This window comes from Lipotes vexillifer, unplaced genomic scaffold (assembly GCF_000442215.2).
Source record: "Lipotes vexillifer unplaced genomic scaffold, Lipotes_vexillifer_v1.1 scaffold478, whole genome shotgun sequence".
Lineage (NCBI taxonomy): Eukaryota > Metazoa > Chordata > Mammalia > Artiodactyla > Lipotidae > Lipotes > Lipotes vexillifer.
The window spans coordinates 1,500,990-1,518,356 of NW_006779682.1; the positions used below are offsets into that span (position 1 = coordinate 1,500,990).

Consider the following 17,367-nt stretch of genomic DNA (forward strand, 5'->3'; position numbering starts at 1 on the left):
TGTGGAGCACAGGCTCCGGACGCGGAGGCTCAGCAGCCATGGCTCACGGGCCCAGCTGCTCCGCGGCATGTGGGATCTTCCCGGACCAGGGCATGAACCCGTGTCCCCTGCATCGGCAGGCGGACTCTTAACCACTGCGCCACCAGGGAAGCCCTGACGGGTATTATTTAATGATGGTAATCATTTTCTGAAAAGCTGTACCAATGTCAATTTTAGGTAGGACATAACATGAAATTATTTCATGAAATATAGTTCATGCTCTCCTGACATCACTCCCAGCAGAAAAGTTCCAGTCTATTTGCTGTTTCTTGGCAGATGAGACATTCATCCTTTAATTCCCTGTCTTCCTCAATGATTTTTGGAAACATTTTTCTCCGTCTAAAACATTCCGCAGACTTTTCTTGGTATCCCCTAGCTCGCTGATCACTTGATCTAATTTATGCTTAAGTTTCTTTGGACTGTCCATTACATTGTAGCTATGCTCAAAAATGAACTGGGACTGGAATTCTTCCATACATGAGGACACACCAACAAGGTGGTGACTGTGGTTTGTGACTGGAAGGGCTTGAGGGTGAAGTTTTTCCTACAGTGAATCTCTTTTCCCCTATAAGTGAGATGGGGAATTAGAAGGTATGACTCCAGGTTTCAGTTTAATATTTGGAGCACTTCTGTCAAAATCTGTCTTCTTAAAGTGCCTTGAACACAACACATCTCCTTTTTTAGGCTCCCAAATGCCTGCAGCATTCACATCAAGTCTTTTCTTGCTAATACCCATTTTCTTTTGATGTTTTCATCTGTGGGGAATACGTGAAATCTCAGTCCTTTTAACTTAGAATTTGGTAAACAGCGAGAAGCACATCCAATGGCCAAGCAAGATTTCACCATGGTTTTAGCGACTCATACCACAACGTTAGCGGCGAAGGCAGAGACTAACGCTCACGACAGAGATTGCGCCTCCCCTCGCTTCCATCCCATCAGCCCTCTTGGTTTGCTCTTGAACTCACCTGTCTGCTAATGTGTGCACGGTGTGTGTGTGTGTGTGTGTGTGTGTGTGTGTGTGTGTGTGTGTGTGTGTGCGTTGTACGTGGTGTTGCAACAGGGAGGACAGGATAGTGGCAGGGTCAGCAGAACGATGGAGCCTGGGTCCAAGGTGTCTAGGGAAGGTGACTGGGAAGATGTCGGTGCCTCCGTCTGGGCCCGGCATGGGAGGAGCTGGCTTGATGATGAGAAAAACTCGGCCACTCTTCCTTCCCATCTCTGTCACTGCCATGGTCATTGATTTACTGCCCCCAGGAACGAAAAGAAATGCCAAACAGTCGCACAACCCCTTTCACTTCGCAGATGGAAATTTGAAAATGCAGTGAGGCTTAGTGGCAGATTCCAGGTCACAAAGCTCACAATTGCAGAACCGTGCATGTGAAGGGTGCGCAACCACTGCGCCACCAGGGAAGCCCCAAAGCATTGTTTTTTTAAACAATTTACTTCTTGACTCTTCAGTTGTCCTTTGTATGCATATCAGGTGTGTGTTCCCATTAGGCTGATCTATAGCATAATTTCTACACTAGAAAAGGGAGTTAAATAGAGCATTGAGATGACTGTACTCATCTGAAGGTTATTTAAAAGCAATTACTACCATTAGTTGGAAGTGCTACCTCAGGCTACCGATAGTAATGTGCACCTAACAATCCAATTAGTTTGTAAATGGACTAGTTTATATCTTGACCAATGCATTTGCATTTGCATTTGCATTTATGTAGATCTAAAGAGCGTCACTTGTATCCGTTTATACTTTGTATAATGTGTTGCTTCATCTTTAACTGGAGGATTTACTCATTCCCTTCCCCCATGATTCAGTTATATTTTTGCTTCCTAAACTATGATTCATGTCTTTTTAAGTTCCATAATCCTTATTAAATCATTTTAGCTCTTTCTGTAGTTTTCAGGATTTCTAGCTGGTTTATATTCAGTATCCTTTGAGGTATAATCATAGGTGATACTGTAACATCAGATCACATGCCAGCCCAGCCCTGTCTAAAAGCAACTTTCTGTGATGGTGGAAATGTTTTAGAACATTAGGCCATTTAGTGGCTCGTAGCCACTAGGCAGATGTGACTCCCAAGCACTTGAAATGTGGTTAGAGTGACTAAGGAGTGGAATTACTAATTTTATTTAACTTTCATGGGTTTGAATTTAATAGTCACATGCAGCTGTTGGCTGCCATATGGGATGGCACGGTTCTGGAGAACAAAGGGCTGTAGATAAGCTATGGAAGGTTTTGACCCACCCAAGGCTCTTTGTCACCCAGAGATAGAGGTCTTAGTGTCACCACACTGGACTCACCTGATACAACCAGATTTTCCCTGGAGTAGGTCATTTTCTGGTACCTGAGAGGTCAAGGGAAACCTCCTGATACATGAAATTGGATGGATTCTTGCAGATACTCTCCCCAAATATATAAGTGATTAAGTAAAACAGTTTGTTCATCAATCACCTGCCATGTAGCAGGAACATGGACAGGCTGGCTTCCCAAAGGCCTGGTGTCCAGGAGAAGGAAGCAAAATGCTTATTTACCTGAGCTTCGCACACAGTGGAGGCCGAAGGGCTGATTGATTGTGTCTACTCAGGTGTGGCGTACCTGACAAGATGTTAGATACTTTGGACCATAGTTTATCCCATTGTTTGACATCCTTTACCTCATTCATTCAGTCAACAGATGTTTATTGAGTGTCTGGTGTATAATATTTGCTGGGGATAACTAGTTAGGCACAACAAACTCATTCCTCCATTTACTTATTTGCTTATCTATCTACTATCTACCTACCTGTCTATCTGTCTAGCTATCTATCCATCTGTCTATCATCTAATTTGTTTATTTCCTTGAGCTTTATTCACAGGGCTACCGTTGAACATTTGCATTCTTATCCAGTGTTATAACAATGTTTTAAAGATAACTGCACGTTTTCTCACATATTGTCTCAAATCTTCTCAGTGTTCATGCCAAAGTGTCAGATGTCCGTGGAGCCAAAGGTAATTTTCCTGAGGAAGAGCATTTAGCGGAGTCTCTGCCTCATGACGCCATATTCAGCTGTGGGAGCCCGTGAGGACCCACGTGTATGTGGGCGGTGAGGGCAGCTGCTCTCAGGCAGGAGGGAGAGCTGAACTGGCTTTTGAGAAAAGGAGAGGCACAGCAGAAAGGAAGCACCCGCTCTTAACAGAGCCTTTGGTAATTCATTCTCCTCTCTTGATACAAACCCCCATGCTACTAAGTCAAATTCCATGGTTTGTGTACTGCATTAGAAGATTTCGTTTTTCATCACTGCCATGTACAAAGCCCTGTCAGCGGATACAAAATCAGAGATAACGGTCATCTGCTTCTTGCCTTGGCTGTTACAGCTCAGTCTCTTGGGGTGAGTTTTGCCATCCAGTTGGGCTGTGGGGCAAGAAAAAGTAAACTGATTTTGCTGCGCAGTGAGTTTGTAGTATGGCCAATAAAGCAGAACAGAGCACTGTATCAGTGGCGGGACCGTATTTGAAATCCCGTATTATGAATATTGGATTCCAAAGAGGTGATGTGGTCTGGTGTGCTCTAAATGATTTTTCTGGTCTTTTTACAAATTTTTTTTAATATTAACATATGTTGTGAATTTTTAAATTAAGTATTAATTAATTTATGGCTGTGTTGGGTCTTCGTTTCTGTGCGAGGGCTTTCTCCAGTTGCGGCGAGCGGGGGCCACTCTTCATCGCCGTGCGCAGTCCTCTCACTATCGCGGCCTCTCTTGTTGCGGAGCACAGGCTCCGGGTGCGCAGGCTCAGTAGTTGTGGCTCACGGGCCCAGTTGCTCCGCGGCATGTGGGATCTTCCCAGACCAGGGCTCGAACCTGTGTCCCCTGCATCGGCAGGCGGACTCTCAACCACTGTGCCACCACGGAAGCCCTACAAAATTTTTACACTAAAAAAATGTGTGTGTGTAGAACCCCTGCCGAAGTTAAGAAACAGAAGGGTGTCCTTGAAAATTCCCCTGTGTGCTCCTCTCCAATCACAGCCCCTCCCCCAGAGGGAACCTCATTCCTGAATCTGATGTTAGTTAATCCTTGCTTTTCTTTGTAGTTGTGTCAACACGTGTTTGTAGCCCTAAGTAATATCTTGCTAAGATGTGCATGCTCTTAAACTTTATGTAATTAGAATCACAAAGGAGGTGTTCTTCTGGGACTGGCTTTTTCCTCAACATTATCGCTTTGAGATGTATCCATGATGGTGTGTGTAGTTTGTTCTTCCATCCAACAAATAATTATCTGTGCAACTACTGTGCCCATTGATTCTAGGTCTGGAGCTAGAGAGCAAACAAAACAGGCAACCCAGTGTCCTACGGTAGCTTCTTTCTTGTGCCTGAACAGGATAAATAGACGGTGTAGCCAGTTAGATGGTAATTGGTGTCAGGGGAAAACTGAAGCAGTGAAGGGTAATTTTAGGGGAGATGTGGAGTTTCAGATCGGGGGCTGAGGAGAGGACATTTGTGTGAAAACCTGGGGATGGTGAGGGAGAGGGTCAGGGAGATGTCAGGGGAAGAACTTCCCAGGCAGAGCACACAGGCAGTTCCAAAGCCCCGCAGCAATGTTGTGTCAGGTGTGTTTCGAGTACGGTAAGGAGGCCTCTGTGGGGAGCAAACAGGGTGGCCAAGGAGGTGCAGATGGAGGAGGTGAGGACAGAGAGAGAGTGGGAGCTACTGGAGCAGAGTGACATTCTGTGACCAGAGTTCTGACCAGATTTCCCTGTCCATCGCGTGGAGCTCGCAGACCAAACAGGCATTGCAGTCCTGCTAAGGAGAGATGATACCGACGCGGTGAAAGGGGGTCGTGTTTCGGTTGAGCGTTAGGTTTTTCTGATGAATGGGATTTGCGGTGACAGAGAAAGGACGATTGCTTCCAGGTGCTGCTTGTGGTGATGGGGAAGCTGGAGAGAGGAGAGGTTGGAGGGCAGAAAGGGAAGGACCAGGGCTCACTTAGGGGCGTGTCCGCTCTGCGAAGCAAACCCAACATCCTAGTGCAGACGGGAGGATGCAATTGGGCACAGACGTTTGGAGTTCAGATGAGAGGTCTGAGCTAGAACGAGACATTAGGAGATGCCAGCCTAGAGATACCATTAAAAACCTTCAGGATGGGTGATCATCAAGGGAGTGAGTATAAATAGGGAAAAGATCCCAGACTGAGTGCAGAGACACTTCAACCTTCAGGAAACGAGAGGGAATCCTCAAAGGAATCTGAGTAGGAGCCTCAAGAGCCTTCTGATCAGAGGGCGACCGGGCATAATCAGTAGCGTCGAATATTCATATCATGCTGGGGTGACATGTGGGCCATGGTGACGTGTATAAGAGCTGTTTTGGTGGCGCGGTGGGGAAAATCACCTGCTTAGGAGGTGAGAATAGAAGGCTGAGGGGGAAAGCGGAGCTAAGGAAGGATTTGAGATGAGAGGGTAAGATGGGTGCGATAACCTCTCAGCCGTATGCTGTTAGGAATGATCTAGTAGAGAAATGGAATTCAGTGATTTGAAAAAGAAAAATTTAATTCTGTGAAATGGCTACCAATGCCTTTAGCCCATTTGTTATTGGATTGTTTATCTTCTTCCTCTCTCTCTCTTTGTAGTTTATTATATATTCTTTATACTAATTCTTTGTCAGTAATATGGTTGCAGACGCTGTAAGTTGCTTCCCATTTGTGCTTTTATATTTCACCTTTTTGCTGTTTTTCTTGATGAATAGGTACTCTCAGATTAATTTTCCAATTTTTGATTGGTGTTTTTGTCTTAAAAAATATGTTCCTACTACACATTTCCTATTTTTTTTTCCAGAATAGTTTGTATTGACTTTCATTTCATGAAGTCAATTTACCTTGAGTTGATTTTTGTACAGTGAGAGATAGGGATTAAATTCCGTTTACCTCCGTATGGTAACAAATAGTCCCAGCGTTATTTACTGAGTGTCTCTTCACTCCTTTTCCTTTCTTCCCTCCTGCATAGTGCAGGTCTCTTCTGGCCTCTCGTTGGCTCCAGAGACCCACTGGTCCATCCCCGCACCAACAGCCCACTGGTTCAATTACCATGGTTTATAACTAGTCGTTGTTATCGGGTAGAGTGAGTCCTTGCTGTTCCTGGCTCTTTAGACTTTTGTGTAAATTATGAAGTAAGATATTCGAGTTTCTCTGAAAAGCCTTTTAGAATTTTGATGAGACATTAAAACATTGTGCTTAAGAAGACGGTGGCCCTAATATGCTTAGCATGGAATTCTGGCTCCACCTCATACCAGCTTTGTGTCTCAGTTTCCTCATCTGCAAAACAGGGATGACAAAGATCCTTCCTCATGAGAGGAGTAAAGAGTTACTGGCTGTGAGGCTCTCAAACATCCTCTGGTATATGGGAATCGCTGAGTATAAGGTGTCATCATTATTGTTATTTTTTATTGCAATATCTTTTAAACTATTGATCAGTTTAGGGAATGTTGACCTCTTTATACCACAAAGACAAATTTTGAGGGATTTAGGGAAAGTTCCTCAGACCCAGGACTTGTGAGAGATCCTGAGACTTTCTTACCACGTAGAAATGTGATATCTGAGTAAGTCTCTGTGGCATGAAATCATTTTACTGATGTAATTATAGATTATAAAGTAAATTTTATCAAATTTTATTTATAATAAATAAATAAAATTTATTTGTTTGTTAGTTTTTAGAAGAATTTTTCTGCATGCCAAATTTTACTTTTTTATACAAACCATTTTTCCTTTATGATATGTGCAAATCCTCACTGCATTTTTTGGGGTGAGGTGAATTCGACCTCTCTGGTAGGTTAACCCCTCTTATTATGGCAGGGGAGGGAATGAGTAAAAACTAATATACTTTGTGGAGAGAATTCTCTCATTTTCTGGGACTTGTAAAGACCTTATTTGTTCCAGGTGACAAGTTTCAAGTGGGATAAAAGGCCATTATTTGTGAGAAATGGCAGCTCAGATATAGCAAAGTTGCTGCCAGGAGTTGATGATGCAGAAACAATTTCTTTGGGGCACGACTGTATTGAATGGGGAATTATTAATGGCATTTAACTGTGTTATGGCTGTATGAACAGTGTCTGTGGGACCACCCACCACATTCACTTGTGGGATGGGCTGCTCTTTGCAGGTTACTATAAAAAAAAGCTCTTCAAGAGTAGTTGCTTCAGACACTCTGCTTTCAGGCCATAAAGGTCATTAATCAGTAACCCGTTATGCTCCAATTAGAGCAGAATTTTAAACTCAATACAAAAGCCTTCTACAGTGATATTCAGTTAATTTGTCAAGTGGAAGGTGCCTTTTGGAAATTGTACTTATGAGTCAAGCAGACATGGGTTCAAACTCTGCTACTTACCAGGTGGGTGATTTGGAGGACATTACTTAACCTTTCCTGTAATTTACTTTCATCTTTAAAACTGAAATGATGGTGATGGTGATGATGCACATAATGATTTTGGTGATGAAGATAGTGATGACGATGATGGTGACTGTGATGATGAGATCCCCTTTCTCACATGATTGTTGTGAGGTTGAGACCTAATCCGCGTAAAGTAACCAACGCAGAGCCTGGCCCGTTAAATTTCAGGTGCCCTTAACTTCTCTCCCAAAACGACTACTCTTGTTCTGGATTTTCTTTATTTGGGCATAAGTATATCAGTTTTATATTGCTGCTGCATCAAATAATTATTACCTCAGTGACTTAAAACAACACACCTTTATTCCCCTATAGCTTGGAGGTCAGAGGTCTGAAATCAGGGTCACTAGGCCAAAATCAGTGTGTCGAGGGGTGTTCCCTCCAGAGGCTGTAGGAGAGTGTCCATCCCCTTGCATTCACTTTCTCTAGAGCTGCATTCCTGGGCTCCTAGCGCCTTCGTCCACCTTTGAAGCCCACAGGGTAGCATCCTTTTTCACTGGTCTCATTGTTTTCCTCTTCTGTATCAAATCTCTCTTTGTCACTGTCTCGTAAAAACACTTGTGATTGCATTTATGGCCATCCAGATAATCCAGGATAATCTCACCATGTCAAGATCTTTAATCACATCTGCAAAGTTCTTGTCACCATATAAGAAAACGTTGACTGGTTCCAGGGGTTAAGACCTGCATATCTTTTGGGGGCCATTATTCAGCCTACCACACTAAGAATAAAATAAATTCAAAGTGAAAACACTATATGATGGTACCAGTTCATTAAAAAATAAAACCACCATGCTCAGCAAAGTCATATTCCATGTCACGTCCCTCATCAATTAAAAAATGTAGTGAGGGCTTCCCTGGTGGCGCAGTGCTTGAGAGTCCGCCTGCCGATGCAGGAGACGCGGGTTCGTGCCCCGTTTCGGGAGGATCCCACGTGCCGCGGAGCGGCTGGGCCCGTGAGCCATGGCCGCTGAGCCTGCGCGTCCGGAGCCTGTGCTCCGCAAATGGGAGAGGCCACAACAGTGAGAGGCCCGCATAACGCAAGAAAAAAAAAAAAAAAAAAATGTAGTGATTATACATAACAGAGTGATAAGAAAATCAGTTCACTGGACTGGATCCTGCTGGGACTCCCTGGGAAGCCATTGGCAGTGCCAAGAGTAGAGGCTAAAGCTACTTGGAAGTTATATACTCTGCATCTTTAGGGGCCAAGATTACCTTAGGCTTCAACCTCGGATACTGTGTGTGGCTTTACTGGTTGTATATAAAGATGTGAAGGACACCCACTTGGAGTTATGCAGTGCACAACTAGTGTGGCTGTAAGTGGTGGACTCTGTGATGCCCACCAGACTATACACTCCAGAAATGTGTGGCCCATGTCTGTCTTGTATCCCCACTACCCACCACAGTGCTTGGCATAGAAGAGACACTTGTATTGGGGGAGACAAAGGAATGAAAACATGGGTGTTCAATCTGAGAACCACCAAGTAACTCCACAGCTGTGGTACCCAGAAGCCTAGTCTCTCAGTATTGGCTGCACATTAGAATCATCTGAGAAAGATCTTTAAAAATAAAGTTCTGGGCCTAGACTCTGTTTACAAAGTTCTGATTTATTTGGTGTGGGTGGGGCCGTGGTATTACCACTGTTTTTACAAACATCCCAGGTGACTTTACTGTGCAGCCAGGCAGCTAACCGTTGGTCTAGAGTAGTGGTTTTCAAACTTCAGTGTCCATTAGAATCACCTGGAGGGCTTGTTAGACTGCAGGTTTTCTGATTCCGCTGGGGGCTGAGATATCTATTTCTAACAAGCTCCCACCTCAGGCTCATGCAGCTGCTGTAGGGACCGTACTTGGAGAACCCCTGCTCTGGAGTGCAGTAGGTAAGTCTGTTCAACGTGTGCTGGGGTGCACAGTTGGGGCACCATTCTAGAAGAGTATGTGTGTGTGTATGTGTGTGTGCGTGTGTGTGTTTGTGAACACACAAAAGATATTGAGCAACCACTCTACACAGTTTAGATATCTAATTTTATTCCTTCTATCTAACAGCCTGCCAAGGTAGGCATGTTTAACCTTCAGTTTTTTAGCTGACAAACTAGAAAACCAGGGAGGTGAATTTTGCTTGAGTCATGCTTCCTCTTTTCAGTATGTCACAAAGTCACACCCTCCAGAGACTAGAGACATTTTCACTATTTTGTGCTCAGCTTTTTTCTCCATTTCTGATCACAGCTCCTGTCCTGACCTTGGTGACTGCCGTGAGAGGGCCCTGGGAGATTATCCTAACCCCAACTTACTCTGTATAAGGGGAACAGCCTCTGTCCTCCTTGCACAGCACACGTCGCTGCTTAGCTAAAATATCTTGAATCGACTTGAATAGAGACACTGCACGCTGACTAACTGAGACTTGGGAAATGACAGCAATGTGAAATTTGCTGAGCTTAGCATCATTCTCAACTTCTGATATTTTGACTAGGGCTTTGTAAATTACAAGAGACATTTTTCAGGACCATACCACCTATCTCAAAGCCTCTGGGCACAATTTCAAAGGACTCCCTCCTTGCTGGCTGCCCTTCCTGGTTTTCTGAGCCCTCCTCTCATTCCCAGTGTCCCTACCACCAAGAAGTCTCTGGTCCCCAGCCTCCCTTGCTTGGGTCAAAAACCTGGACTCCATCCAGATGTATCCCAAACCTCCCTTTCATCTACTTTATCCAAACTGACATTGTCTGTTCTTGAAACACACAGCAACACTCAGCTAAGGCAGAAGATTCTATGATTAAAGTAGTTTGCACTCAGATGTAAATAAGGCTTGATGCTCCATGGAAGTCTTAAAGAGGAGCTTGTAGTGACTCTCGTATATGGGACTATATGTGGTTAGGGGATGCCTGTGGACAGCAGATGCTGTGGACAGTTTCCTGACCTCCTTACCTGGACTGCCCTTAGTTTGATGGGGACTAAACAGAGGGTTTTAGGTTTCTGACCAAATCATCCACCCCCTCTGCTCGCTTTAGCTTTGCAAGGAGGCTGCAGAGAGCCATGTCGTACTTGAGCTGGCATGGCTCAAAGCTAACTGTGAATACTTGAAACTTCACATCTCAAATATGGAAGAAAACGTTCTTCTGAATCTGTTTTTCCCTCCTTAAGAGGACTTTACGGGGCATAATTGTAGGCCTTTCAAGCAGTCGCTTTAAAACGTTGTTGGCTACAGGGCTTTCCTCTGCTCACATCCCGTTGTTCCCACAGTCCTCGGGATAGAGGCTGGTAAAAGTTTGCTTATAAAGGTTTGCTGTGGCTCTTGGTTGAAATGTTGGCAGGAAGAAGGCTCACCTGCATCTCTTTCCTGAGGAGAGATTCCACCTGTGACAATGGGCCTGTTGAAACTCATGTCTGAAATCTGTAGACTAAAGGGAAAAAAACAACCAAGACTAAACTGCCTGCCAGATTTAGGATATTTGCTCTGATGGAGAAAACTGTAACCTACAAATTTGAAGTGACACAGTGACTGTGGTAAATAAAAACTTTGTCCTCCTTATTTCAGACTGAATTGTGCCCCACCCACCCACCCAAATTCTTACATAGAAGTTCTAACCCCCAGTATCTCAGAGTGTGACTGGATTTGGAGATGGAGTCTTTAAAGAAATAATTAAGCTAAAATGATGTCATTAGACTGGGCCCTAATCCAATATAATTTGTGTCCTTATAAAAAGAAGAGAGGGCTTCCCTGGTGGCGCAGTGATTGAGAGTCCGCCTGCCGATGCAGGGGACACGGGTTCGTGCCCCGGTCCGGGAAGAGCCCACATGCCGCGGAGCCTGTGCTCCGCAACGGGAGAGGCCACAACAGTGAGAGGCCTGCGTACCACATAAAAAAAGAAGAGATTAGGACTCAGGCACACACAGAAGGAAGACCCCATGAGGACACAGGGAGAAGGAGGCCATATGCAAACGCAGGAGAGGGGCCTCCAGATAAAATCAACCCTGCCGATACCTAAGCATGTAGGTTATGACAAGATGTTGAATATAGATCCCTGTGCTATACAGTAGGTCCTTGTTGATTATCTATTGACATTTTATAAATAGTAGTGTGTATCTATTAATTCCAAACTCCTAATTTATCTCCCCCAACCCTGCTGTCCCCTTTGGTAGTTATAAGTTTTTTTCTATGTCTGTGAGTCTATTTCTGTTTTGTAAGTAAGTTCATCTGTATCATTTTTTTTTAAGATTCCACATATATAAGTGGTATCATATGATATTTATCTTTCTCTGAATTACTTCACTTAGTATGGTAATCTCTAGGTCCATCCATGTCCATGCTGCTGCCAATGACATTATTTCATTCTTTTTTATGGCTGAGTAATATTCCATTGTATATATGTACCACATCTTTTTTTTTTAACATCTTTATTGGAGTATAATTGCTTTACAATGGTGTGTTAGTTTCTGCTTTACAACAAAATGAATCAGTTATATATATACATATGTTCCCATATCTCTTCCCTCTTGTGTCTCCCTCCCTCCCACCCTCCCTATCCCACCCCTCCAGGCGGTCACAGAGCACCGAGCTGATCTCCCTGTGCTATGCGGGGATAGCTAGTGCTATCCCACTAGCTATCTACCTTACGTTTCGTAGTGTATATATGTCCATGCCTCTCTCTCGCTTTGTCACAGCTTACCCTTCCCCCTCCCCATATCCTCAAGTCCATTCTCTAGTAGGTCTGTGTCTTTATTTCTGTTTTACCCCTAGGTTCTTCATGACATTTATTTTTCTCTTAAATTCCATATATATGTGTTAGCATACTGTATTTGTCTCTCTCTTTCTGACTTACTTCACTCTGTATGACAGACTCTAGGTCTGTCCACCTCATTACAAATAGCTCAATTTTGTTTCTTTTTATGGCTGAGTAATATTCCATTGTATATATGTGCCACATCTTCTTTATCCATTCATCTGTCGATGGACGTTTAGGTTGCTTCCATGCCTTGGCTATTGTAAATAGAGCTGCAGTGAACACAGGGGTGCATGTGTCTTTAACAGTCAGCATCCTGATGAAGATACAGGACTGTGTTGACTGGCCACATGCCATTTGCCCACAGTGTTCTGAATGCTCCTCTGTGCTGGCCCACTTAATGATCATAATAAACCTGTGAAGTCAGTTCTACTATCATCTTAATCTTAAAGATGTGGAAAGAGAGGCACCCAGAAGGTCGTTGCCTCGCCCACGGTCATGTGGTTGGAATGTGGTAGGGCCAAGATGCAAACCTAGGGAGGCTAGTTGAGTTCTGGAGCATTCTTAACCACCACTGTCTGAGCTCTTGTAGGAGGAATCAGGGTGTGCGTGTATTTGGGTGGCTAAAGATATGAACAGTTGGGTAAAAAGATTCCCAAGCTCTTCAAACACAGGGAGGGAGGGAGAAAGAGCTAGAAATATACTCATGCTGGTAAAGGACATCCATCAGTAACACTGGACCCATTGAAACAAATGAATTTTTAATCAGGTGGATATATTATCATCAACATTGTTTTCTTTATTATTGCTACTGTTTTAATACTAATAGTAGCTATCCTTCATTGAATATTATTGGCAAAAAATAGCACTAAACGTACATATTTATTTATATAAATATAAGCTAGTAATTTTCAGTCCCATTTTAGTGATAAATAAACTGAGGCTTGGGTAAGTTTTTTCACCTAAGTCCCATTGCTGTTAGGCTAAAGAGAGATCCAACAGAATCGCCCAGCAAATAGAATGGTCCCAGGAAACTTCAGCAGAAGGTTGTTGAGTCCAATAATGTGAGGGGAAGAAAGCACACGGTCGGGAAGAGGCTGCCCCAGGCTCTCTCCTCCTGATAAGTCCTGACTTTCAGGGTCGTCAGAAGAGGACCCACCATTGCTCTCTCCTCCCTGTGACTTAATGCCACCAGCCCTGTAATAAGTTGTTGACCCAGGACATGCAGGTTGCTGAGCTTTTAAATGCAAACTTCTCCCATGGCTCTGTAAAATGTTGATTTAACAAACATGGGATCCTATACTATACATCCATCATTTATGCCTTAAAGTGAAATCAAAACCTGCCTTTATAACTAACAGTTAGAATTCAAGAAATCCATTAGTAAAAAACTCCGCTAGTGAAAACAAGACATTAGAATAAGGGATAATATCTTTTATAGTCCTAACTCTCATAAGGCTAGAATATTGCTTATTACCTTTTTTCCCCTACATTTAAACTTGTTTTTCTAATTGAAACCACAGTGCAGTCACAGTTGTGCTTTCTGCTTAATATTGTCTTAAATCTATAGTATTCCCTAATGTAATTTTTAAGTAGAATTTTTCATCTGTAAACTATATAGCTACTAAACTTATGCTCCACAATTAGATATTTTCTTCTTACGGTTTATTTAGATAATTTGCGACTTTGTTGGGGTTTTAAATAAGATTGAGAAGAAGAACTTTGTGTAGAAACATCTATGCTATTGTCCAGGAGCCTCTGTTTCTCATTCTTAAAATGGGACTACTACCTACCCCATAAGATTGTTGTTACTGTCTTTTTGAGGATTAAAAGATACAATGGCATTCGAAGTTTCTCAGCATAATTGTAGTTAGGTGCTTCACCAATAGTACATATATGTATATTAGTATCATAGTATCATAAAGCAGGTTCCTCAAAGCAGAACTATTGAGTGAAAGAGTATAACATTTTTCAGCATCTTGGTACCTGTTAACCACGTTGCTTTCTAAAATGTGCATACAGTTTCATTTCAAGTGAATGCAAATGCATTTTAAACACTGTGGCTATTTGTGCATTTCTTTAGTTGCTCTAAATTCTACATGTTCCATAACTAGTTGCATTTCCTCTTTTGTGACTTGTCTGCTCGTACGTCCTTTGAATTGAATTAAATTCAATAAACAACGTTGTATCTCATTTGTGTCAGTACCCGGCTAGGTGTTAGAAACCCAGGGACGGATGGAATACAGTCCTTGCCTCGCTGAAACTTTTCAGTCTAGTGGGAGAGAAAAACAAGCACAGGAATCAATATAACTCAGTGCTATACACACAATTAACAGGCATATGGACAAGGAAAGAGGAGAGATGAATTCCTTTGCCAATTTATCTCTGGATGCCTTAGCAGTTTTTAAAATTGATTTGTGCATAGTTGACCCATTTCAAACTGATGCGCATTTCTGTTTTGTGTCATAGATGCAAATGAAGACAGTGACCCCACCACCGGATTCTCTTACTTGTCTTCTCTCTTCCAAAAGCACGTCACATTTTTCTTCTGCATAAATATGTGAGACCGCGCCTCACCCTTTGGAACCCTACAAAGTGGGGTTGACAAAGCAAGAAGGAGGGTAGAGATTGCATGTATTAAGCAAGCAGAAAAACCATTTCTGTAGTCTGCATTTTCATATGGCATTCTTGAGGAAATAAGATAGTAACTGAAAAGAGGGTCCTGGAAAATCGGGTGGGAGCCACCTGCATTGCAAAGGTGGGATGAAGGGCTTCATTGAATTTTTAGAGACACTTCTGCTGACACATTGTGTGCAGATTTCGCAAACAATTCTATTTACATTCAGAGAGGCAGAGCAGGCGCTGAAATAAGGTGAAAAGAAAGTGCCGTGATTTACATATTATGCAGACCTTGGAAGGAAGGAAGGAAAGAAAGACTTTTTGTTCTCGTGGCTTGACTCTGGGCTCTGGCCATCGTTAAAGAGGCCTTTTCCAAGGTGGTTATTGATCATTAAAAAAAATATCATTTTAAAATTTAATTTAGTTTTTTGTTGAGATAAAATTGACATAAACATTATATTAGTTTCAGATGCACTACTTAATGATTTGATACATGCACATATATTGAAATGGCCACCACAATAAATCTAGTTAACATCCATCACCACACAGAGTTACACATTTTTTTTAATTAAAAAAATATGTTAAAGGCTCTTCTAGAGTAGCCCTACAGTCTGACGTCTTCAGAAGCTATTAAAACCAAGAGCCTCTAATGAGGGTTTCCTTGGATCTGAGGTCCTCGAGATTTCATCTTTAGGCCACTTTCAGAATTCCTTAGGGCGACATGGATCTCCAGATGACTCCAAGTCCGTGCACATCTAATCCAATACTCACCGAGCTTAATCTACTCATTGTTTATTAAGCGCTGACATTTGGAGAATTTAGTTAAGGCCTGTCATCCATTTTACATTTGAGGGTAACTGATGGTGGGATTTTAAGGAAGCCAATGAGACATCTGGTTTTCTTTCCACACTTGGAACCAATTAGGAGAGAGGAAAGAAAGAGAAAAGAGGAATGATGGAGATCAAAATATCATCTTTTTATGACAAAGTCTCAGTATGAACCCCAGAACCAGGCCAAGCTGCACCCTGCTTAGTTTACCACACAGATGACAGCAGACCCAAAGGACATGTCCCCTGCAGGCAGACAGATGCCAGCAGGAGAAAGGACAAAAAAGGAGATGTGCTACTTTCTTCTCCCAGACTCACCTCTCGTCTGAGGTAAAGGAGGGAAGGAGAGAAAGTCTGTGGGTCTTATACTCCAGTGCAGGGTTTCTCAACTGTGGGACTACTGACATTTGGGGCTGGATAATTCTCCATTACAGGGGCTTGTCCTGTGCATTGTAGGATGCTTAGCAGCACCCCTGGTCTCTACTCACTAGATACCATACCACGGCCCCAACCCCCAGTTGGGACAATCAACAGCGTCTTTAAGCATTGTCAGATGTTCCCTGGGGAACAAAATTTCCCCCAGTGGAGAATCACTTCTTCGATATAAGGACCCTCCAAATGAAAGAAAAGTCCCGGAGCGGGGAGTTAAAGCTTCAGAATACTCTCCAGGCAGCGTCCTCCACAGTGTCCCTCCTAATCCCAGCAAGTGGGATCCTCTGCTCCACCCCAGTTCCCTGTTTACGCTGCCTCTCTCGCATTTTCTCCGTCCTCCCTTCTTATAATTGTTGTGGCCTGTGGATGGTTGTGAAGACAGCAGCTACCTGGCTTTGTGTGTTTCCTGAGCACCTACGTGCACTTCTTTATCCCTCCCAGTGTCTGGCACAGCCCTTGGCATAGAAGGGCCTTGTGTGTGTATGGTGGTATTGGTATTAGAGAATTTTTTTCAGATATTGGAAGAGAATGGATGTGAACGTTCTCTCCTATAAATATTTAGCCGTCACTGTATTTCCCCCAAATCATTTTATGCATTCATCTGATCTGCCAGACTCACAGATCTTACCCAGCACAAAAAGTAGGGCGTCTTTAAATAGCAGAAAGAATGGCAAGTGATTGTCTTAGCCGAGGTGCTGGCTCCAAGCCCAGTCCTGGCAGAAAGTATCATTAAGCAGGTGACAATAGTCGTACAGATTGCCTTCTTCAGTTTGATTCCTGTCAAAAAGTGTTTTTAATACATCATTCGTATGCCTTTATCTTAGATTCAAGCTATGATCTCCCAGTGATATAAGTAGCTAATTAGGACTACTTAAAGGATGATAAGTAACTTACTTTGCAAAGCATGTTCACTTGATACTGTATCAATAATTGTATAAGTTATTTCAGGAATTAGAGCTAATATGTAATTAATTACAAGAACCTTGTTCATATCACCCAGAAAAGGAGCTTGCAAGGGGATCAAGTTATAAAATCAGTGTTCTATTCCAAGGCAGAGAAGTATGCATTGCTTTAGTTATTTCATGCTTCTTATTAAAAATGTGTAAGAACCTAGACACGGTTCAATAACCCTCATGGCCCTTGGCTGCACCAGTACAACATTCCCCTAGGAAACATTCCAGCACTAGCCTCAATGTTGGGCAGTTCTGGTTGTCAGAACATTCTACCTTTTGTGGAGGCAAAAACCTGCCTGCCTAACTTCTTTCTTGAGGGTCTGGGGGCCTAGAGTACATTTCATCTCCTTACTCATAGAAGTCATTGCAG

The 17,367-nt window shown here is 42.9% G+C and overlaps 1 protein-coding gene and 1 pseudogene across 1 annotated transcript in view; one reads left to right on the forward strand and one right to left on the reverse strand.

Annotated features, from left to right (window-relative positions):
- Positions 1–239: 239 nt before the first annotated feature.
- On the reverse strand, positions 240–885 carry LOC103085604 (THAP domain-containing protein 6 pseudogene; annotated as a pseudogene).
- A 290-nt stretch (positions 886–1,175) lies between these two features.
- The window catches only part of LOC103088094 (Down syndrome cell adhesion molecule-like), a 433,151-nt gene continuing 416,959 nt past the window's right edge, over positions 1,176–17,367 (forward strand). Inside the window, exons 1-2 of the mRNA XM_007452883.1 lie at positions 1,176–1,360; positions 2,990–3,087. Coding sequence (XP_007452945.1) covers positions 1,176–1,360; positions 2,990–3,087 — 283 coding nt within the window. The remainder of the gene's footprint in view (positions 1,361–2,989; positions 3,088–17,367) is intronic.